This window comes from Acanthochromis polyacanthus, chromosome 20 (genome assembly GCF_021347895.1).
Source record: "Acanthochromis polyacanthus isolate Apoly-LR-REF ecotype Palm Island chromosome 20, KAUST_Apoly_ChrSc, whole genome shotgun sequence".
Classification (NCBI taxonomy): domain Eukaryota; kingdom Metazoa; phylum Chordata; class Actinopteri; family Pomacentridae; genus Acanthochromis; species Acanthochromis polyacanthus.
In genome coordinates this window covers 8,065,019-8,088,555 of record NC_067132.1, presented here as the reverse complement: position 1 = coordinate 8,088,555, position 23,537 = coordinate 8,065,019, and the positions used below count along the sequence as shown (strand labels likewise).

At 41.7% G+C, this 23,537-nt stretch overlaps 1 protein-coding gene across 9 annotated transcripts in view; it reads left to right on the top strand.

The window, feature by feature from the left end:
• The window catches only part of arhgap12b (Rho GTPase activating protein 12b), an 80,129-nt gene that overhangs the window by 46,890 nt on the left and 9,702 nt on the right, over window positions 1-23,537 (top strand). For 2 of the 9 annotated variants that reach the window (XM_022192190.2, XM_022192189.2), the window contains exons 3-9: window positions 13,640-13,912; window positions 16,624-16,779; window positions 16,964-17,044; window positions 17,568-17,690; window positions 20,983-21,057; window positions 21,427-21,488; window positions 22,679-22,760. In XM_022192190.2, the coding sequence (XP_022047882.1) occupies window positions 13,640-13,912; window positions 16,624-16,779; window positions 16,964-17,044; window positions 17,568-17,690; window positions 20,983-21,057; window positions 21,427-21,488; window positions 22,679-22,760 (852 nt within the window). Of the gene's footprint in view, window positions 1-8,802; window positions 8,976-13,639; window positions 13,913-16,623; window positions 16,780-16,963; window positions 17,045-17,567; window positions 17,691-20,982; window positions 21,058-21,426; window positions 21,489-22,678; window positions 22,761-22,957; window positions 23,081-23,537 lie in introns of those variants that run through there. The other 7 variants (XM_022192195.2, XM_022192187.2, XM_022192185.2 and 4 more) reach the window with 7 other exon arrangements.

Below are 23,537 nucleotides of genomic sequence, written 5' to 3'. Positions count from 1 at the left end.
GCGTCTCTCCATATGCACATGAGACTGAACATGGCTGCAGGCTTCACCCGTCCTCAAAATCCACCCTCTCCCTGCTGCTCATTAACATTTCAAGAGGAAATCTGATTGGAGAGGAAGTGCATGGCACAGTAAACCCCCTCTGTTACTCTCACAGAAGGCAGGCGCTTTGCAGAAATCTTGTTTGAACAATTCACAGAGTTTGTAAAATCATCTTAAATGATGTAAAACAGATCATTTTGACACAAAAGCTCTAAATCATCTGTCAATGGCAGCTTGTTTTCCACACGATTAAACCATTTTTGCAGCCTTGAAGCTCCTTTGTCTGCAGTATACAGGCAGCAACAGTGTCTGTTAGACCAGTTTTTCTCCAACAAGCTTCTAGTGCTTTATCAGAACTGGGATGTCTTTCCACAGACACAAACTGACATTTTAGCTGAGCTCTATCAGCTCAGGTCCAAAAGGTTAATTGCTCGCATCTCTGTCAGGTTGTGAGCCACACTGAATCCTCTGATCCGTGAAATGAAAGTAGCTGTCATCGTCCCCACGACTGAAAAGATGCTGACTCACTTTCATCTCAGGGTTTCTTAATTTTTTCCTCCCTTACACTCACAAACCCTGGTCATGTTTTGCTGACTTGTGTGAGAGTTGCATTTCTCAGTGAAGTCAATATTCTAATAGGATTCTATTAACATTTTTTTTTCCTGCCTTCACTATTGCAGCTTCTCTCCTAAGCTGAATTTCAGGTCTTTTCGAACAGAATGCCTTTCTGAACTGCAGTGCAAGGTTGGAACTGGTTGCTAAGGAAAATGAGGAGCAGCGTGTGAGTGTATGTGCTTGTACGCATTTTTTCTCATGTTCATGTTGATACATTCCTGCTGCATGTCAGTGTGTGCTTGTGAAGTGAGACGGGGGTTTTGGCTTGTGAAATGTCACAAATGTGATGATGAGGGAGTGGGCGAATGTGGTCTGACTGATGGCCAGCGATGCGGAAATGTAGGTTAATCTGATCATATGGACGCAACCATCAGCAGCAGCATCCTAGCTCCTGGAGCAGAGGGAAAGGAGGTGACTGTGGGAGGGAGCAGTGGGGCGTTGGCAGGGAAAAAAGAGTAAAGAATAGCCAAAGAGGTTGAGTGCATGATTATCAGAGGATGCAGCGAGAGGCAAAGAGTGTAAGCTGTGTGTGTGTGGAGGGAAAAGTGGACAAGAGAGGGGAAACAGAAGCGAGAGATGAAGGCGGCGGGGGAAGAGGTCAGCGCAGAAAGATGAGAGAACAAAAGAACAGGGGGATTGGATTGATGCATCAGCTCTGAGGTGGTGCACCCTCCACCCACCCTCCCCCTCTAACCCTCGCGGCCCAGCTTCACACGTTCCTCAGCGTGACTGCTTGATTGGCTGTAAGTCGTCATGGTCACGGATGCAGCTCTGTCCGTCACCATGCTGCCTCTCCCCTCCACCCCGCCTCAATGCACTTCCTTTAACCTGCTTTCATCTAATTCAATTACACAATCGCATTATGTAAGGCAGTTATAGGGGAAATGCACGTCGCTTTGAGGTGTGACACTGACACGCTCGCCATCTGTGACAGATCAGAGGAAGACCTTTTAAACAAAACAGAATAATTATTTTAACATTACTGCTGTGTCAAGGCAGTCACACGTTACAGCTTGTGTTTTATTCCTTTGTGTGTGCAGCCTTCAGTTTTAAAATAGTCACCTTTAGATTAGATCTGTGAAAGTATTGAGGTCTGACTAATGCTACTACGTGTATAAAGCAGCAAAGTGCTATACAAACAGAATTATTATGAACAAAAATCTACCCTCATCAATATATTTAAATGTAAATATTCGACATACCTGTCAGTAAAATGCAGCACAACTCACACAGCTTCCATACATTTGAATCAACACCTCAGTGAGCTATCCCACTGCTGCAGTAAACTCATTTTGGGTGATATATCTTCCTGGTCAGGCTCTGCTAGCTGAAGAAGCACCAGTTTTTGTTCTTGAAGACCAAATAGCAGCAGTATGCTTAAAATCAAGTGCTGTCAGACTGTTTAACAGAAACTCTGACGTAAGAATCAGAAATGGGAGGTGAACCCAAGATAAAGAAAATCTAGCAATCATGCCCTCTTGCAAAATCTCTACCTAGCTGTCCAGGTTTGAGGATTCCTTTCAAGCTGTCTACTTTCATCTTCACACAGCTACTTGCACAAGTGCAACAACATGAGTGTCTAAAACAGGAGAATGTACAAAAGCATGCGCTGTTATTGGCGTTTCCGTTCAACTTTTTTTGTACAATGCTCCACATGCAGACTATAAAGACAGAAAAAAGGCAGAGTTCTTGGAGAGAGATGTGAGAGGCAGTGTGATGCAGGCAGGAGCAGACTATGACGACAGGTTTTTCACCTTCATTTTTGCCCCTCTGAAGTGTAAATGTGTACTGACCCCTTAAGATTATGGCAGGTTCATTTTGTATAAGCAGGTGTATTTTTGGACTAAGCCGTTCAGTAATTTATGCACAGAGCAGGTAGTCAGATTTGCTGTTCTGTTACACTGGAAGCAAGTGTAAAAGTCTGGAGAACTGATGGAGTGTGTTCTAGTTTCTTTGTCTCCGTGAGGATCTGGGCAGCTGCAGCTCTCTGTGTCCGCTATAGATTCTGAATCAACTCCAGTTTCCGAATCTGGTGCACTTTGTGAATCAGCTGCAGCTCAGCAATAGAGATTTAACACATAGTAAAGCGGTGTTTTGAACTGGAGCAAGGCTCTGCTGTACTGATTCCCCTGATGTGTCTCAGTGCAGTGTGGAGATGCTGCAGAGTGGGTTGCCATGTGCACTGAGAAACCCCTCCCCCCCACGCTACTCTCCTCATGGCCAGATACATTTGATGGAGACTCCCACCCACTCACCAGCGCCCCTGCTCCCTGCCTGCCCTTCCAACCCAAGACAGACACCTAGTGGACTCTACGTGTAACTGCAGCCCTGCATCCTCACTGCCCTCACCCTGACCTGCACTTCTTTACACACAGAATTATTTATGGTTTAATTTACAGCGCACTGCCAGGCACAGTCATTTTGTAGTGATTGTACAAGCACAGTAGGAGAGGAGGCTAGAGGGAGTGAGGGGAGGTACAGGAGAGGATAATCATGGAAAGCTTTTCCTAGCATGGTGATAAATACAGGGGCTACAGTGAGCTGTAACACAGCATAATCTCATTGGGCTCCATTAGCAAGCCAGTTCTCATCAGTTCCTTTGTTTTTGCTATGTGCGTCTCTTCTTGTCTGCCTTCACATTCTCCATTAGACGTCTGAGTTGAATTAATGACACATTTCCATGCTGAGTGTGCCTACACACTCTCCAGCCTGCATAATGCATTCTAATGCAGTTTGTGGGGATCCTATACTGTACTGGCCTGTAGTCTGAAACTCATTTATCACGGCGGTGCAGACAGGCTGCTGCTGTGCTGCTGTGAAGGCCACTCTGTATTCAGCAGCACATCTCTCCCTCTCTCCTCATTCCAACCCTCTATCTCTCACTCCCTCCATCCCTCATTAACACCTCCCTCGCCCGAGCTGTATGAGCGATCTGCTTCCGCCCCCTCAGGTCCTTTCCATTTTAATTACCTGTCAGAGACCCCGGGTCTTGATCCCAGGACTCCCAGCTCTCTGCCACATCTCATTCGCTTCAACCAGGACTCTGCTGCCCGTGAGAGTACAGCATGAACAGTGAGCTGAGAGTTCTGGTCAGGCAGTCATTGTGACTACTTGCAGTGAATCGTGAGAAGAACTCTCGTTCTGTGACCACAGAAGTGAACATTTAATAACTGACCAGAGTTCTCCATTACCGCTGCCTGGTATAGTTTATAGTTTTTCTGGCCTACAGAAATACATGTATATTAGTAATAGGAGTACCCATAAATGAAGAACATTTGAAAAATGATAAATGTTTTAACTGACTGAAGCATTGTTTTATATTTTGTAATATTTGTAATCACACTCTAAATACTATGTAATATTTGTAATGTTCTTCAGGACAGCACTGTACACACAACATTGACATTTTAGCATCTTACAGAGTCAGTAAACACACACTTTTTTATCCATTAGTACAGAGCAATATTAGCATTCATCTGGAGTCATGTGTGGCAAGCTGATGATAAATACATCCAATATTGACTCTGCTGTTATTGTGTTTTGGTCCCGAGCAGCTCCTGAGGGTCAGTCTCTGGTTCAGAACTAAAACAGTGGCTGAGCGCTGAAAAAAGGGGAAAAAAAACAAGGAGCTAATGAATATTAAAACAGGCACTATAATAATTGTCTGCAGGTTCATCATTAAATGTTATTTTATCATATTTACTTGTACACTGTGTTCACAATTAGTATTTAAATCGTATTCAACAGGATTTATGTACGGTAATTGTTTTAGAAATACAGTGATCTCAGTCACTCACAAAATGTTACTACACTTTAAACTTGAAAGTCTAACAAAGACAAAGTGAGATTTGTATTTTTCAGTGAACTATTTAAGTGACAAATAACATTTATGGCTTTCCAGAAATATTCAGTGACAAGTAGCGACCTCCATTTGAATAGTTATCATGAGTTTTCCCCACAGTCGGCCAATTTCTTGATCCGTTAACAATCAACTTTAGCTTAAGCAGCAACCACAGCCTCCAGGAAAGTGTCATCCAGAAACTGACAGTAAGATTGGATTCAGATTTTCTGTTCATCTTCTTCCTGAAAAAGTCCAGTTATGACACTGACACTAAGTGTCCATTAGGGTTATAACTTTTCACTGTATAAGCCATGTAGACTCTACATGGCTTATACAGTGAAACTGAGACTCCAGGATTCTGGGAAAGCTGTAGGCTACAATATACACACGTGGACAAAATTGTTGGTACCCCTCAGTTAAAGAAGGAAAAACCCACAATTCTCACTGAAATCACTTGAAACTCACAAAAGTAACAATAAATAAAAATTTATTGAAAATTAAATAATCAAAAACAGCCATTACTTTTGAATTGTTGATTAACATAATTATTTAAAAAAACAAACTAATGAAACAGGCCTGGACAAAAATGATGGTACCTCTATAAAAGATTGAAAACTATTTGACCAGAGTGACATGATTAACTCAGGTGTGTCATTTAATTGACATCACAGGTGTTTCCAAACTCATAATCAGTCAGTCTGCCTATTTAAAGGGAGACAAGTAGTCACCCTGCTGTTTGGTGAAAAGGTGTGTACCACACTGAACATGGACAACAGAAAGCGAAGGAGAGAATTGTCCCAGGACATCCGAAAAAAAATGATAGACAAACATCTTAAAGGTAACGGCTATAAGACCATCTCTAAACAGCTTGAAGTTCCTGTGACAACAGTGGCTCATATTATTCAGAAGTTCAAGACCCACGGGACAGTAGCCAACCTCCCTGGACGTGGCCGCAAGAGGAAAATTGATGACAAATTGAAGAGACGGATCGTTGGAATTGTATCCAAAGAGCCCAGAGCAACCTCCAAAGAAATTAAAGGTGAACTCCAAGGCCAAGGTACATCAGTGTCAGATCGCACCATTCGTCGTTGTTTGAGCCAAAGTGGACTTCATGGGAGACGACCAAGGAGGACACCACTGCTGAAAAAAACTCATAAAAAAGCGAGACTGGAATTTGCAAAAATGCATGTTGACAAGCCACAAAGCTTCTGGGAGAATGTCCTTTGGACAGATGAGACCAAACTGGAGCTTTTTGGTAAGGCACATCAACTCTATGTTCATAGACTCAAAAACCAAGCATACAAAGAAAAGAACACTGTCCCTACGGTGAAACATGGAGGAGGCTCAGTAATGTTTTGGGGCTGCTTTGCTGCATCTGGCACAGGGTGTCTTGAAAGTGTGCAAGGTACGATGAAATCTGAAGACTATCAAGGCATTCTGGAGAGAAATGTGCTGCCTAGTGTCAGAAAGCTTGGTCTCAGTCGCAGGTCATGGGTCTTCCAACAGGACAACGATCCAAAACACACAGCCAAAAACACCCAAGAATGGCTGAGAGAAAAGCGTTGGACTATTCTAAAGTGGCCTTCTATGAGCCCAGATCTGAATCCCATTGAACATATGTGGAAGGAGCTGAAACATGCCATTTGGAGAAGACACCCATCAAACCTGAGACAACTGGAGCTGTTTGCTCATGAGGAGTGGGCCAAAATACCTGTTGACAGCTGCAGAACGCTCATTGACAAATACAGAAATCGTTTAATTGCAGTGATTCCCTCAAAAGGTTGTGCAACAAAATATTAAGTTATGGGTACCATCATTTTTGTCCAGCCCTATTTCATTAGTTTGTTTTTTTTAAATAATTATGTTAATCAACAATTCAAAAGTGATGGCTGATTTTGATTATTTAATTTTCAATAAATTTTTATTTATTGTTACTTTTGTGAGTTTCAAGTGATTTCAGTGAGAATTGTGGGTTTTTCCTTCTTTAACTGAGGGGTACCAACAATTTTGTCCACGTGTGTATCACTGCTAAACGAGAGAGATTTCCCCAAATTTACATGGCTTATAAAGTGAAAGCAAGAATAGAAACTGATACTCCAGTATATTATGATGGCAGTACAACTTATCATTGATCCATTATCAGTCATATTGACTTGTAATGGCCCTTGTGATAACTTAGCACGGTTTCGCATTTCATGTCATTGGCTGTAATGTGTATTTAATACTTTTTTGTTTCGGGGGGACTTTTTTAAAAGAGTGTTGAAAATGGAGTTTGGTTTCTTCAGTTATACCAAAAAGTTAATCCAATCATGATGCAGGACTTTGATTTTGGAAAAAAAAGTTTAAAAAGTTATAACCCTAATGTCCTTCAGGGATCCAACCACAGGCAAAAGTCGACTTCATCTAGAGCCACCCTTGTATCATCCGTCCATAAAACTTTTGGAAAGCTGTCTTCAGAAATTCTTGATGTTTAAAACTCAGTCTTACTCAGTGGTGGTTGTGTTTCATCCTTCTTTAACTTGCCCATGTCTCTGAGCAGCTTGTTCTTCTGGACACTCCAGGTAGGCTGCAGTTCTGAAATATGATGGCATTTAAGGATAATTGTAGTTCACTTTGCATTTTTTCATGTCTTTGGAACCTTATTTGTGCCTTTTTATTCTCTGTGCATTTTCTGCAACCCTGATGACTTTTCAGAACACAGCATTTGATTGTCGGATTGGTGTCAACATGAAAACACACTAACAATGTGGTGATATCATGACCGGATTGTTAAAACCCTGAAACGCTGCAACTGGCATTTACTTTCTGCAGTCTGTATGAGAGGAGATGTGTTTTTATGGTTATGAAATGTGTAATACTCATGGACTTTTACTGAAGTTGAAGATTAAAGTCCCTTGCTGCAGGCATAAAAACAATAGGAAACAATACAACAAAAAATTAGACAGACTGTGTGTGAAGCATGTTTCAAAGATGACATCCCAGTGCTTTAATTTTTAAGGTCTTCACTGCATTGCTACCTGATTGAAGAATGTTTGGGGAATAGCCATCTTTTCATTATGTGATTGACACTTCTCACCTGTCTCAGCCTCAACACTACTTTTCTGCAGGTGAAAGATATTTGACTGCATCCACACAAGTATCTTTACTAAGGCTGGACCCGAATATCCGAATATTTGTTCGCTACTGCGGTATCCGGATATTAATTTTGGTATCCGAATATTCGGCTCATCCCGTCGTGTTCAGCTCATCTCGGCTCCTCCATTTGTGTTTCTTACCACCACCCGAATGGCCGGGTGGCTGCCAACTCTGACGTCACGCTTCACTTCGTTGCATAAACACAAGACAAGATGATGAAGACCTCCACTGTTTGGGAATTCTGCAGTTTAACTGAAGACAAAACGAAGGCAAAATTTAGACCCGGGAGACCAGACGAACGGATCCGAATATTCGGGCCTTCTCCACCACAAGCCGCCGTCACCGCCGCCAACAACAACAACAACCCCTCCACCCCCACATCATAAATGTCATCATAAAGTGTGTGTCGTCATTTATCCATCACATGATCTAAACCTTGACTCCCTGTAGTTCGGCATGGAGAACATGCCGTTGCTGACCGTGTTATGTATTCTAGCAACCCTAATGCATTTAATTATGCATTTGAATCCTAATTAGACCAGCACATGCATGCCCAGTCTATGTTTTCAGGTGTGCTAGTATGCACAGAGAATGTTTCTGAAACTTGCTACCACATGCTGTTGTATACAGTATTTGTATGGATGTCGCCTTACACAGATTTTTTTCAGACTTCTCACTACACCTCTTTGTTTCTCACTCTTGCTTTCTTTTGCTTCCTCTTTTCTGTCATAGTCTTTTGTATTGCCCTTCGACATTTTTTTCACTACATTGCTGCCAGAATGGCCACATAGCACTCATTTGTTCAGGTGAAAGATGAGTGCAGACCAGAGTTGCGCAGTAGTAGAGATCAGTGGTTTTGTCTTTCCTCGACACACTGAGCCCGTCTGCTCTGGTCAGGTTAAATATAGACGCTGGCCTTTGGTGAAACAGTCCCAACTCCCAGTTCTGTGTGTGTGTATGTCTGTCAGCACCCAGTTTGACTTAAACAAAGAGAAATACAGTGCAATAGGGGAAGCTCAGACTTTTTCAGTACATTTCCTGTTGTGTCAGATGAGTTTGTGTACTTTGCTGTGTGTGTCTGTGCGCGTTTGTGAGGTGGAGAGATCATGTTCCCCTTTGCCTCTGTCACAGTCAGGTCTCAGATTTCCTCTTACCTTCAACTGGAACATTACAAAGCGAGAACAACAGAAAGAAAGAAGTGTTGGGGGGTAAACCACAGTGCCTGTGCTGTCACAGTTGATGGCCGCCGTGCATTGCCATGCGTCGTGCATTCAGTGTGTTCAGAGGCTACAGGAGAGCCGGGGAGGATGACGACGACGTGTTTGTGTGCAGCCCTGGATACAAGGTGACAGAAATGAGACATGATGGACTTGGAAATATGTGCACTCTGCTAGTCTAAAGCAGTGATAGTTTGGTTGTGTCAGGTTTCTTTGCACTGTGTCCACTAGATTAATATAGAACAGGGTGTCTGCTCTGCCAGCACAAATGGATTTCATGTCTTGTGTAACAATTAATTTCTCTGTCCTGTTGCTCAGACTGCCCATTTCTTCCTGGAGAACTTTCCATCAGCACTGGCAGCCACCACCAGCTTTGTTCTCTTTACACTGTTAAATTAGATTCCAGGTACCATTAATAATGTCCTAACAAAGGTTTGCCAGTCTGAAATTAGCAGATACTCTGACTGCAGTGTGCCAAGGAAACACTTCATGCTGACTTCAGTGAGCCATTTAAGAGTGCCTCTGCTGTCTACTGCTATTCCAGCAATGTTAGACTTGTGTCTCAGCATATGGTGCACAATTCTCTCTGATACACAACAGCCTATTTGAATACTAGAGAGCTAATATTGTCTCTTGACATCACTTCTATTCAGAACTGGTGTTTAGTTTTAATGGAGCTGTTAGTCATCTCTTTTTTTCTTTTAATAAAAATGTGACTCTCTAACTGATATACTGATGTCATCGTTTTCGGTCGGGTTTAGTTTTGTTGTAGTAGTTTGGCTTCGTTTATGCTCATGGAGTTGGTAAAGGTTATAACACAGGTTCATTTAATTTCATTCTGTAACATAAGTGCATAACAGCAGTAATTAGCATGCTATATAACGAAGTGCAAGTGTGAATGAGTAGAAAATATGAGCAGGTTTTTGTCATAAATGAGATGAATAACATTTTTATTCAAGAACGGTCTCTGTGTTCCAGTGTTGCATATTCCGATGTTTTTTCCATGAAAATCCTCTCTTCCTGCTTCACGTGATTTAGATGTAAGTCTTCACTGCATATTAAATTCAAGCAGCAAGCTTTCAGGTTTGTTCATGGTGCTCAGTGATCAGTGTATGGTTCAGGCTGCACACTGTGTGCATTATCTGTCAGAAAAATGGCAGATATGTATTGTCTTCAAATCGTTTGGCCCTACTCTACACCACTGTATCCTTTAGAATGTGCAGATCCCCTTTTTCCACCACCTCTCATCTGCTCCACAGCTCGAGCACACCAGCTCATCCACAACTCTGCTCTGCTGAACAAGGTGGCAATGATTTTCACTGGAGTGGTCTTTAACCTAATCAGACATTTCTGAATTCTTATTGGTTGGGTTCTCTTAATAAGCTGTCTATTTTACACCTTCTGATTACTTTTTCTGCTATAGAGAGTCCTACTCAGCCTGTGGAAACAGAGACAGAGCTTTGTCAAGTCTCAGATTATAACTCATGTGAACTGCACTTGGTTGTGTTGAATGTGGTGATTTTGGAGCTTGATCTAATGACAGTACAGCATATGTCAGCCACTACTACTGACATTTTGATCATTCTATTTAAATCATGCAGTATTTTTATGTTGGTGAAACACAAAATAGCCTTTAAAATTGCAGTTGAAGACAGCATGAATAATCTGACAATAAACGATTGTGACGTGTGGTATGCATGTCAGTGGACCCGGATTGCTTTTCACAGCAATAAACTGTGTGCACACTCCTCTCTGTCCGCAGTGATTGTTGAATTACTCTCTGAAAGTAGAAACCGCTGAAAAATGTTTTGACTTATCTTCTGTCAGAATGGACGTTAAAGCATGTTAATTACTTCTCCACCGGACACAATTGGGTTTGTTTGGGCTGAGTGGAATCTAAATAGTTTTGACTCCAGCCTTGCTTTTTAGCTGCACTCAATCATTTGCATTTAGACTTGATCATTAGCACATTATTCCATAAAACCCAATTAAAGCTGCAGCATTCTGACCCTTTTCTGCTTGTGAGGAATGAGTCTGAGTTCAGCCAAACCATCATCTCTGTGGTTTGTCTCGTTGCTTGAACCACTTGCTTGTGTGTTGGACTGAAACAGAGAATCAGTGGGCAAACCTAACTGAAAACAGCAGGACGCCGCTGAAACCTTTGCTTTGCTGCAGCATGTGTGCAGGATATTAAATAATAATTTATGTGAAAAATATTCCTGTTATTCCAAGACCGGCAGGAAGTCCCATCTGTGTCCTGAAAGCGGTTCAAATCCTGCTAACTGAAGTGTGTCTCCCCTCACATTCCTCACCTGTAACAAACAGAGGAGAGATGCAGTGCTGGCACAGCCTCTGATATCTAATTCTTTTCTGTATGTGTGGTGCTGGATCTTCTCTGGAGAGACACGAGGCTGGCATTGGTCTGTAGGACTCAGCTCCAAAACCCCAAAATATTTTCAGAGAATGCAGAGCGTTAAATGCCCTGAGCTGTAGCCATGGAAACATGGCTTTCTGCCTTTTGTGGAGTGACCTTCGGTTGTTGCCAAGTTTTAAAAGACCACCTAAAAGCTGTGTTTGATGATTGTTTGCACTGACACTGTGGGGCCATGTAGTGTTTATTTTCTTGAATTGGCTGTGGTTAGTGGTTGCTTAGAAAAGAAATCGAATCTCGAATATCTGTCAAGTATATTCACAAATCGGGTGGCATGGTGAGCAGTGGTCACTACTGTTGCCTCACAACAAAAAGACCTGGGTTTGAAGGCTGCACCTTTTCTGTGTGGAGTTTGCATGTTCTTTCTGTGGGTTTTGTGCTGGTGCTCCAGTTTCCTTTCCTATTCCAAAGATATGCATGGGAGGCAATTAGTGTGAATGTGTCCTTGTTTTAGCCCTGTGATGTGGTGACCTGCCCATAGTTTCCTGGGTTTAAGCTGTTGCTACTGATGGATGGATATTTACAAATCACCCCTCTGAATTTATAAAATGGAGTAATGCTCTCGATGCAAAACATGGTGTTTATTAATCGTCTTCGCTAGCAGTTTGATTAAAGTCTTTTTTTCCCTTATCAACACTTCACACCAGCGTTTTGCACAGAAGTCAGGTTGTATCTTATCTCTGCTTCTGCTTCCTCTGGCCTTTGCTGTGCAGCATGCATATCTTTGCTTGCTTCCCCATCGTTTTTATTTTAACTAATCCTTTGTTGCGCAACTTTGAGCAATATTTGTGGCGCCATGGTTGCTAAGAGGATGCTTGTTCTGTTTAAAGAAAAGAGACTGGTATAATCCTTGCAGCAGGCAAGTACCTGAATCTATTTTTCTGTTTTAGTGCTGTATAACATAGGAATGCCTTGTTTAACAAGCATTGTTCACTTATCTGTTAGTTTAGAAAGGATGTCAATATACCAAACATATAGATGCGGTGGAATTAATAATAGAGGCTGGGATAAATTTTAATGCTCCATGTTGAATATTAGAATATTAGAATAAGTCACCTTTAAACGTATATACCTCAACTACTTGTAGTCCCAAACATCCTCAGAAATCCAGATATTTGCTATTCCACCCTCCTTTGAGAAGTCAAAGCATTGAAGAACACTTTAATCTTCATCTTTTGTCTGTTCTTGTATGGCTTACATTAAAATACCAGTGGCACTTTATTAGCTTAGCGTTTCTCTCTGTCCTCTGAGCTGCCAGATAAATGATTATGTAACTTTATTGAGTCCTTGTGGTTTGAGCACCCAGTTAGACTGAGACTGATATGGATTTAAAGTATCTGCACACCACATGTGGCACCTGATTTGATCAGCAGCTGCATCCTGCCATGCAGACTGTCAGAGACACTCGCTCACTCACCTCCCTCTCATTCTCTGATGTAGAGGAGTTGATTTGTTGTGCTACAGTTTTATGTCTTTGCAGCTAAATACAGTTATGTTTGTTTTTGATTCAAATTTTGATGCGACAAACATCTCAACTGATCACATTACACAGTTGAGTTCAGGATGTGATAGCTGCTGGTTTTTGTGCTTTACTGAACATTCCAACAAATCTCAGGAGACACTCGAGTGTTTTCGTGGTTCCTTCTGGTTATGGAATTCCTGGAAAATCACAGAATTTTCAGAAGTAAGTCAGAACACAAAAAATTCCTGCAGAAGTCGGAGAATGTCAGCTTGAAAACAGGAAAACATAGACCATGCAGATCTTACATTAAAGGCATTATGGAGGATGTTTTTTTTGTTTAATTTGTCTGATTCACATAAAATGAATATACTGACCTTTAGTGGACTTGTATGTATGGTCTCTAAAAGAATAAAAAAAATAAAAAAATAACTGTGGACATGGCAGGACCTGAAAAACATCAGCCAATCAACGCGCTCGGACCGAGGCGTTTGGTTTGCTCTCTTTCCTGTCAATCAAAAATCTTCCGGCTCAGGCCTAGTTACGTAGATTACGTACGCCTTGGACTTACGTGTTTTCTGTATGTGTTGCTTTGGTATAGCTTCGTAGTTAGCTGGCGACTTGTTTTGCTCATCTTTTTTTACATAATGGCAGATAAAGATCCAGGGGGACCTAGCCGTAAAAGACAACTTCACAAGTCCTACGCAAGTTTCTGGAGGGGGGCGTTTCTTCATAAATGTTAAGAGGGGGGAGGTTAGAGGGGGGTGAGGGAGAGGTTGTATGTGCGCATGCTACGTTCAAAGTCGTAGGAAATTAAATCTCCTCTAATGCCTTTAAATCTTGAACGAATAATACCTGAGATTTGCTGATTTGACCCCCGCTTTCCCCTCTTCTCCCTCCAGACTACATCACCTACAGGTCAGGGCCGGTCCGACTCGCCGGTTTACACCAACCTCCAGGAGCTGAAGATCTCCCAGTCCAGCCTGCCGCCCGTCCCATCAGGCTCCCCACTCCACATCCTGGGCGACTGGGAGACCCACAAAGACCTGAGCGGCAGGCATTTCTACTACAACCGAGCCACGGGGGAGCGGACCTGGAAGCCACCACGCACTCGAGACACCAGCAGCAGCACCAGCAGTATCCGAGCAGACAGCCACGGCACAGCAGAGAGTGAGGTGAGTGTCCAGATTAGTGTCATACCAGAGACTGAAGGGATGGTAAAATTCAACCATTTCTGTATGCAATCTTGTCATAAACATCATAGAAAGTCATGTGAGGGCTCCTGACTCCTGATTATATGCTCCACACTGACTTCTTACTAAGAATGAAGCATACACAAAATAACACCCTCACCATATCCACTCCTGTTTGGCCAAAGAAAGCAGTAGTTGCAATCAGATGCCTGAAACACAGGAATCAGGTGTTGACAGAAGTCTTTTGTTGAGAATGTAAATGGTCTGTAAAAGGACTCTCTGGTAGCTCATGTTAAATAAACTGGTTGTGGTGAAGGTGTGGCGAACCTCAAAGGACTTTTAAAATGCTGTTGTGGTTGTTGAAGGTAGGAAACAGGAGTGCCTTTGATATAAGGAAATCATGGTTTCCTGTCAGGGTGCCGTTTCCTCACTAACTGTCCAACACTGCCTCCATGTGGTGCTTCTATTTACTGCAGTGTCACCTTTGCAGAACTGGTTTGAACAAGTATGGCTGCATTACTCCAATAACATCCCGTAAAATAGCACAGAGTAGTTTTTAAAATTTCTATGAACAGTCACAGGTGAGTTGGTGTAATTAAACCACACATTGTAGAGGAAGCAAGAGTTTAGACTTACATCTAAGTAATGTGCATGTATTTATCCGCATGGGCAATTAACAGCATTGTTACTGTTTGAAATTATTTGAAATGCCAGATAAAATAAACTAATACAAACATCAGATTTTTTGGCTCAGATAAGCTTCCTCTATATATATATATATACACTACTGTTGAGTTCCTCAGACAATTTCATGTTTTCCATGAAAACTCACACTTTTATTGATGTGCTAACATAATTGCACAAGGGTTTTCTAATCATCAATGAGCCTTTCAACACCATTAGCTAACACAATGTAGCATTAGAACACAGGAGTGATGGTTGCTGGAAATGTTCCTCTGTACCCCTATGGAGATATTCCATTAAAAATCTGCCGTTTCCAGCTACAGTAGTCCTTTAGCACATTAACTATGTCTAGACATTATTTCTGATTAATTTAATGTTGTCTTCATTGAAACTGCTTTTCTTTCAAAACTAAGGACGTTTCTAAGTAACTCCAAACTTTTGAACTGTAGTGTATGCAGTCTGCTCTGCTCTGTGACAGGAGGAGCTGTGACAATCAGTCAGGTCGAATCTTTGATGAAGTCGCAGCCATTCAGACATACAGGACAGAAACTGAAACTAAAGTATCGCTATCATTACACTAGAATTATTCAGTATCGATACCAACGCTGTTATCGATATTTTCGATATTTCGATCGATCTGCCCAAATAAGCAGAAACTGGGATGGTGGAATCTTCAGTGCATTTCAACAAAATTTTATGTCAGAGTTGGTTATTCTCAATTTTGACGCCAATATTTTCATTATTGCTTCAAATATTGGTTATTGCTCACCTTGATTACAAATAATCAGTATGGGTACAAACCATGAAAAACCCATATACGTTGACCCCTACATCTGAGGCATTTAAAGGTAGCAGGAGATTATTTTCATGTTAAAAAGATAAGTATATGTGGATGTAAGATTTTTGCTGGTAAATCAACAACTGGAGAGTCAGTTTAAGGGAATGGTAGCCACTTCTACCAATAGTAGTGGCTATTAATAGCCACTAATACTAGTGGTACAGCTACTAGCTACCTTGTGAAGTAAGATTTTATGCATTTGGTCATTTGAAATACTTCTATTTACTTTTTTTGAATTTATATAGAGACTGATTTGACTCTCATGCATGTGTGCTAAGTACAAAGCAATGACTAGCAGCTGGTCAACCAAGTTTGGATTAGCATAAAATCTGTCAAACGAGACAAACGGCTAGCTTAACTCTGTCAAAAGGTAGAATAATGTGCCAGTAAGTCACTTTATTAACAAAATCAACACTTTACACTGTTCCATGTTTGTTTCATGTGTAAAAAAAAACAGACAAGTGCTAGCTGTTTTTCATACTTTGTATAGCAAAACTGCAAAGCTAACTGGAGCTTTGTATTTCCCACATCGAGAGTGGTATCGATCTTCTTGTCTTAATCTCAGACAAACAGCTAATACCATGACTTTCCTCGATTTTCAGCTTGTCTTTTAAAATGTTGTCTATTTCTATCTAAGATTAACAGGTTTCTCATGTTTTTTTTTTTTTGCATTCTCAGCTTTATTTAATGGTTACAATGAGAGAGAAATGTGAGGAAGGAGAAGAGGGAAATGACATTCAGCATGGGTCCGGACTATTTGGAAATCAAACCAGAACTCACTGTTTAAGTGCATTTACACCATTGTAATATCCACCCTAACTACTCGGCTAGCATGTTCTCCCCTTTCCATCCGTTTCTGTATCCATGCAAAGTATTTGTTTCTGTGTATAAAAGCTTAATATTAAAGAGTAGGTTAAGCTACTATCAAGTATATGTGACAAGGGCAACAGTTGTCTCTGAACAGTAATGATGAAGTAGTAAATGTTCTGGTAAACCAAATGTGTATTTCCCTGGTGTCCCACAGGAGATTAGAAAATACCACAAAATGTGTACTGAGCACCAGAGCAAATATAGATTTTGCTGTTGTAATGTTGTCATCTGTGTTTTTTGTTGTGTATGTTCTGTTGATGCTTCACTTGTTGCTGTGTCATAAAGCCTCCATCTCATTCAGCCTCCTTCTCCACAGCCGCTGTCCTCTGAGGAGAACTGCCACAGCACCCACTCCAGCCAGTCTGACAGCCAGTATGGATCGCCCCCTAGAGGCTGGTCTGAGGAACTGGATGAACATGGACACACCCTCTACGTGTCTGAATACACACAGGAGAAGGTGGAATCTATTTTTTTTTTTTTTTTTTTTTTTGGGGGGGGGTTTGCATTTTGAAGAGTTTAAATGATTCAGCTCCATCTCAGCATTATCACATTATTCCTCAGTCACCCCTAGTAATGACACTCTCATCAAATATGCATCTTTTATTTTCTTCTTTGATGCTGACCAGTGTTTGTGTTTACAGTGGATAAAGCATGTGGATGAACAAGGTCGACCCTACTACTACAGTGCTGATGGATCCAGGTCAGAATGGGAACTGCCTAAGGTAAGATTACCTTTTGATTATTACCTTTCTGGGCGTGAGCTTTTGTCTTCCCTGTTACGTCAGCAGTGTCCCATTTAAAGCTTATTGTGAAAAAGGAAAACCTTCTCTCATTACATCACCTAACACCACTACCCTGCTACACACTTTAATTGTAACCTTAAGACAGGTCCTGCTATTGTAAGTGGATGAGTGTCTGAGGAGCTATAGAGGAGCCAAGTTTGTGTAGAACTCTCAGTGACGGACTATTAGTGGCTCCTTCTGCACTAATCTGGAGGCTTTAGAGCAGATCAGAATAGACCGCTCCATTCTCAGAGTGAATGAACCTGAGTCTAGTGCAGACACGCATTCATTCAGTGGACTTTACAGGTGGCTGTAGAAAACAATGCCTGCTGTGTGAGGGAAGTTCCTCTGTCAAATGGTTCTGTGGACAGTAAAAGGAGAGGTAGGGGAGAAAGGATACTGAAGGATCTGCTAGAATACCTTCGTGGACAGCAAACTTGAGTTTTGTTCTCTGTGTCTGCAGTACAATATCTCCCCTCAGTCCGGTGAGGTTCCGAAGAGTCGCAGTCTGGAGAGGAAGCAGCAGGATCCCATCGTCCTCACCAAGTGGAGGCATAGCACCTATGTGTTAGACCTCAACGATAAGGTAGGAGGGTTATCAACGAATTAAAATCTGAGAGCCGATGTGGGTTAAACAAAGTGTTAGGCTGATGGAAACGAGCTGTCCTGTTGCTGTAACTTTTTCATGTGGTCTCTCTTATCAGCACTTGCAGTGAGTTTAATCCCTAAGTGCTAAACAGAGGGAAAGGCTTACAATGGCTTAATCTGGCTCTTTTTTTATCTGGTGGGTAATTATTCAAGTGAAAGGAAGGTCTACCATGTGTAGTAAAAGAGCAGGGGCCTCATTTATAAAGCTTGCGTACGCACAAAACAGGGCTAGAAAGTGGCGTACGCAAAGGTTGTGATTTATAAAAACAAACTTGGCGTGAGAATGTGCGCACCAGTTCGCCAACCTTGATTCTTGATGCTTGCTTACGCACAAAACAGGGCGTAAATCACAAACTTTGCGTAGAAAGTGGCGTACCCAGTGTTCGTTGTGATTTCTAAAACAAACTTGGCGTGAGAATGTGCGCACCGGTGCGCCAACTTTGATGCTTGCTTAAGCACATTTTGGAGACAGAGGGAACGGCAGTGCCGGAGGGTGAAGTGGCAAATTGAAACCAGATTGATCTCAAACCTTTATTGTTATCACATATTAGACTTGTAGAGCCGGATAATCATAAACCCTCATTGTTGTAGATGTTCATATAGTGCATCATTCGGCCGACGACTGTATTTGCAGAACTATGTTCATATATCAACAGGGGCGGATTGAACGTTATTTCATTCGGTCGTTTGACCGAAGGGCCGGTCCACGTCTGGGGCCGGTGCGGTGATCTTTATTAAATAATTTTGTTTACTGATCACCCGGCGCCTGTATGGCTCATCCATTTACAGGGGTCGTCTCCGACGCAGTGGCTCGGGTTCGATTCCTGCCTGCGGCCCTTTTATGCATGTCTTCCCCCTACTCTTCTCCCCATTTCCTGTCACTCTTCACTGCAACTATCACAGTAAAAAGGCAAAAAAAAGTAAAGAATTTTGTTTATTTATCCATATGCGGCTGAATGGGATGAGCGTCCAACCATTAATCAGCCCTGTACAGGCAGGCAGGCACACATGCTTCACACCACAACCCCCTAGTGAAAATGAATTTGTCTATGTGAACCGAAAAAATGCACATTCAATCAGTGTGCAAATTATTTGTACATCGGACATGATCATAACAAATTTAGTGGCAGGGTGGCCTGGGTCAACACATGATTCATTCATCCTGATGCACAGCAGTGAAAACACTGCCGGCCGGCGCTGCGTGAAATGCCGTGGATCAGCAGCTTATTTATATACAGATACATTCATGAGTTACTCTGCATTGACCATCCATGGTAAAATGTGGGTGTGTTGTGGGCGGAATGTGAGGTGGATCCACCTGTGCAATCTTCCAGCTGGTGTCTGATTTATCAAGAAATTGCATGCAGCTGTGCTTATGCAAAGTTTTATAAATCAGGGGCGAAGGGCATACGCCAATTTCGTATTATCGGCGTACGCAAACTTTAGTATGAATCCTACGCAATGTTTTATAAATGAGGCCCCAGGTCATTGTGAATGTTATCAGACAGTGAAAACCCACTTTAAATTCACGCTAGCAAAAAAATGACTTAGTGTTATATACTGGGACTTTTCCGAGTTTGATACCTAATGGCCCTAGACTGACATAACTCTAGTCAGAGAGTGCCAGTTAAAATTTCACGTGTTCCCATTTGTGAAAATACATGATGATCATTAGGCAGTTATGTCAGCTCCCACCACCTCAGGTAGCTTCTGCACCAGCCATTGCGGTCTAAAGTAGGACTTTTTCGTCTTCCCTGGCTCATTTTGTCTCTCTCTGGCTGATTTGAAGCGCAATCCATGTCTCTGTTACCATGTTCTAAAGGTGAAACATCTATAGCTGATTGTTTTAAAAGACAAGATGAAGAGAGACGGGAGGAGGCTGGTTCAGAGAGAAGTTCTGACTCAGACACCGACTGAGTCAGTGAAGAAGAAGGAGCACTATGTTTAATCACAATGGCTGACCAAGTGTTAGAGCAGCACAGTTAATCAAATATTAATCACTGTTTTCTCTTCACAAAATAAATGAACATGTTCGACATTTAATATGCTCCCCTTTAGAAAACAGTACATGTAATCCATGTGAAATCATTTGGACTCGTTTTAGGTATATTTGACATTCAGATGCCTTATTTCACTATTTCAAAATCACTTTCCACCACTTATTTCATATCTTTCTGAGTTGTGTGAGCTGCATTAACTGTGTGGAGAAACTAGAGGCATCTCTGTGAGCAGCCCACTGCTAGCTGCGAGCTAGAGTGTACTACATGTGGGATTATCAATGTGCAGATGTTCAGCAAGTGAGGACGTCAGCCTGTTTCCATTTTATAGGAATGATATCAAACAACCTCAGTGAAATATACTGAAGATAAAATTAACTTGACCTCAGGTTAAGATTTTACAAATACCAAGTCTTAAATTACTGAAACTTTATGTAGTTAATTGTGAGGTGAAGTTACATCGTGATCTGCAGTTAGCCAGTTACCTCACAGTCTTCAAAAATATGTCACCTCGACCTTTACTGTCATTCTTTATTTCAAGTGTTTTATTTATGTGTAACAGGCAAAACTGCAAATGTTAGATTGACAGACGTTATCTGTCTGTCAGTCTTCATTCAAACTCTTCATTCAAAGAATGCGATGAAAGATTTTATATATCAGCCAGACCTTTTCACTTATAAGATTAAAAACAGTGTATCAGAGGCTAACTTTGTGGCGGTTTTGTTGCAGTTCTCCTTCAAACTCTGGCGATTTGCTTCAGACCCACAAAAGAAGAGACTCCGTCTCTCTCTGTATCGTGATGAAGTTGGTACCGTCTACAGCCTCTCTCTAATCAGAAGCTGATTTGTTCTGATTCTATGTCAGCGTGACCTTTAGAATAAGCATCTGTGCAAGATTCAGTCAGGCCAGTAGCTCACCCAATCAAAGATTTTTTTTTTCCTGTCATGGATTCTAGTTACAGCAGGATGGAAAGAAGCAGCATCTTGGACTAAAACTCTGTGAATTAATGCACTTCTCTTAGATGCTGAAAAGCATGTTGTTTGCTACTGAAACCTAACCCACCTTTAATCTTCTGATGGCCTGAATTAACAATGACACGATCTTTTGATTTCACTCCAGGTTCCGTATTCATTTTCTTCTCCTCTCTAACCTCAGACTGACTGTCTTCATGTATCTTCTTGTAGTTAGCTGGTAGTTATTAGCAACTCATCATATTGTGCCTCTTGTTGGTAGGAGTGTGCTCCAGCGCCCAAACAGAGCTCTCCAGACTCTGACTCCTGCCCCTCATCTCCTAAGCACCCCTCAACCGTTAGTATTCCAGCTTGCACTGCGCACCATATCGCACTTCTCCCCCTGCTTTCACTGCATTCAGATAACACTTTTCATCTCTCACCTTCTGAACACTCTGCCTAGTTTCTCTCATCTGCTGCATGCTACATTCTAAGTGCATCAAACCTACCACCATGCTAAAACTTTTATCTTAATACAATACAACAATTTTAACACATTGCTGCAGTATTAGTATGCCATCTGCTGGTGATTTTTGACATAGCATCAGTAACCACAGCAGCTTTTAACCTCAGCAAAGTCCCACTTGCTTGTCAAGCTTCAGTGTGTGTTTTCATATTTTAATGCTTACATCAGGTTTTTCCTGCCATCATCTCTCTCTGTCCTCAGCCTTCAGAGAAGTGTGGAGTCCTCAATGTCACCAAAATCACAGAGAATGGAAAGAAAGTCAGGTTAGTTTTATTACCTTTTTAATGCTTGATATACAGGGTGTCCCCAAAGTCTGGACATATAGGAAATCTCATTAGTTCTGTTTTTTTTTGCCTCCACAGATTAAATATGGCTATTATGTTAAATATGTATTTTAGAAATGGTCAAATATGTATTAATTTTAGTACCTAAAAAATAATATAATGAAATAAGCTGTTTTTAAAATTTTCATTTCTTGAAAATATGTATTTTTGCCTCCGTATCCAAACTTTAGGGACACCCTGTACTTTACAGGGTGGGGAAGCAAAAATGTCCTGTCAAGTAAAAAGAACTATAAATGGGTAAACCTTTTTTATTCTTTGGAATTTTGAACTGATTTCTTGAAGAACACAAATTTAAAGCTTTCAGAACATGTTTATTCAATATGTCCTCCATCAGCCATGATGAAGGCCTCGATGCAGCCTCTGAAAGAGGCACAGGCCCTCCTGATATCCTCCTTGGGGTAGGCCTCCCATTCCCTGGAGAATGCAGCCTTAAGTAAATCCATATTGGCATGAGGGGTGGCATTAGTCCTCAACTCAATGGCACCCCATCAGAAAAAATCCAGGGGCTTTAGATCAGGTGAGCTGGGGGCCAAATGCCTTTGGGCCAGAAGTTTGCCATATTCTACTCACAGAACTTTTGAACCTTGATTGATGTGTGAGCAGGAGCCCCATCTTGCTGCCACACATAGTTGTTGTCAGGGCAAAACCGTGTAGCTCAGAAATTTGTAGTACACATCAGCCCCAATTTTCTGACCTGGCTTGAAGAAGTAGGGGGGCATCTTATTGCCATCTGAGCCCAAGACTCCCAGGACCATCTGGAGATCTCTTGGTGCCCAAACTGGATTGTCTGGCATGCTGGATGTGGAGAATGGTCCTCTCAGTGATGCCAACAATCTTGGCAATGTCCTTCTGAGGGATTTGGACATCCAGGAGATCACAAACTCTATTGCGTTTTGCTTGCTCACTTCACAATGCACCAAGGTCTGACCAATACTAAAAAGATTGGTTAAAGGTAAGGAACTTTGATTTTAATTATTGTTTTGATTGCCCTCACCGTTTGGGCAGGACATTCAAATTTGTCAATAGGACATTTTTGCTTCCCCACCCTGTATAGAGATTTTTCTGAATTCATGGAGCCTGAATGTCTTCGTTATTTTTGATCCTAACAGAAAGAACTGGACCTCTTCGTGGACCGTGCTGCAGGGCTCCTCTTTGCTCTTTGCAAAGGGTCAGGGGGGCAGCACCACCTGGGTACGTATCCCATCAGCACCCAGAGGCTCATGCTTCGGCAGAATTTCTAAACTTTTATGAGCATTCCTTTCATTTCTATGACATTTCTCTCTTCTGTATCTCTGCATAGTCACCTGTCTTCATGTCATCTGTGCTGTGAAGTTTGTCATCTTCTGTTTTTTTTGCTTTTCTCCTCTTCTTTCCTCTCCTCCCTGAAGTCATACTTCCGTAGCGGCTCTATCCCAGAGCTGCTCCTCACTCTTCTTAGCAACTGGAAGCGCTCAGTCAAGCCCCGTCCTGCTGTCTCCTATGTGAACTGTAGGCCTGTGCAGGCTGCTGCTGTATGTCCCCTCTCTTTGCATGTGTTGCTGCTCCTGCCTGTCTTTTTTATTATTATTATTATTCACCCGTTTTGACTGACCAGGAGACTGACTGATGTGTGTTTGTGAAGCTTGATTCACCTGATTCTGATTGAAATTTCAATCCTGAGACAAAAGCACTTGGTTAGACAGATTAAATGAGGTGTTTGTAATTTTATTTTCTTGAATTTGCAAGAAAACGTATAAAAAGTTAATGTTTTATTCTAACCAATGCCTTACTCCTAACTATGATATTTTTAAGTCCTATGACAATTCAGCTGTGCATTCTTGTTGCACTAATGATACTAAACTTCTACATTCTGCTTGTTGTTTGGAAATGCATTTGGAAACACAAGCAAAAACACTGGGACTGCAAGAAGCACTTATACAAACAAAAGAGATCCTAATAACTTATTTTTTCTGCATTCACTGGTTTACT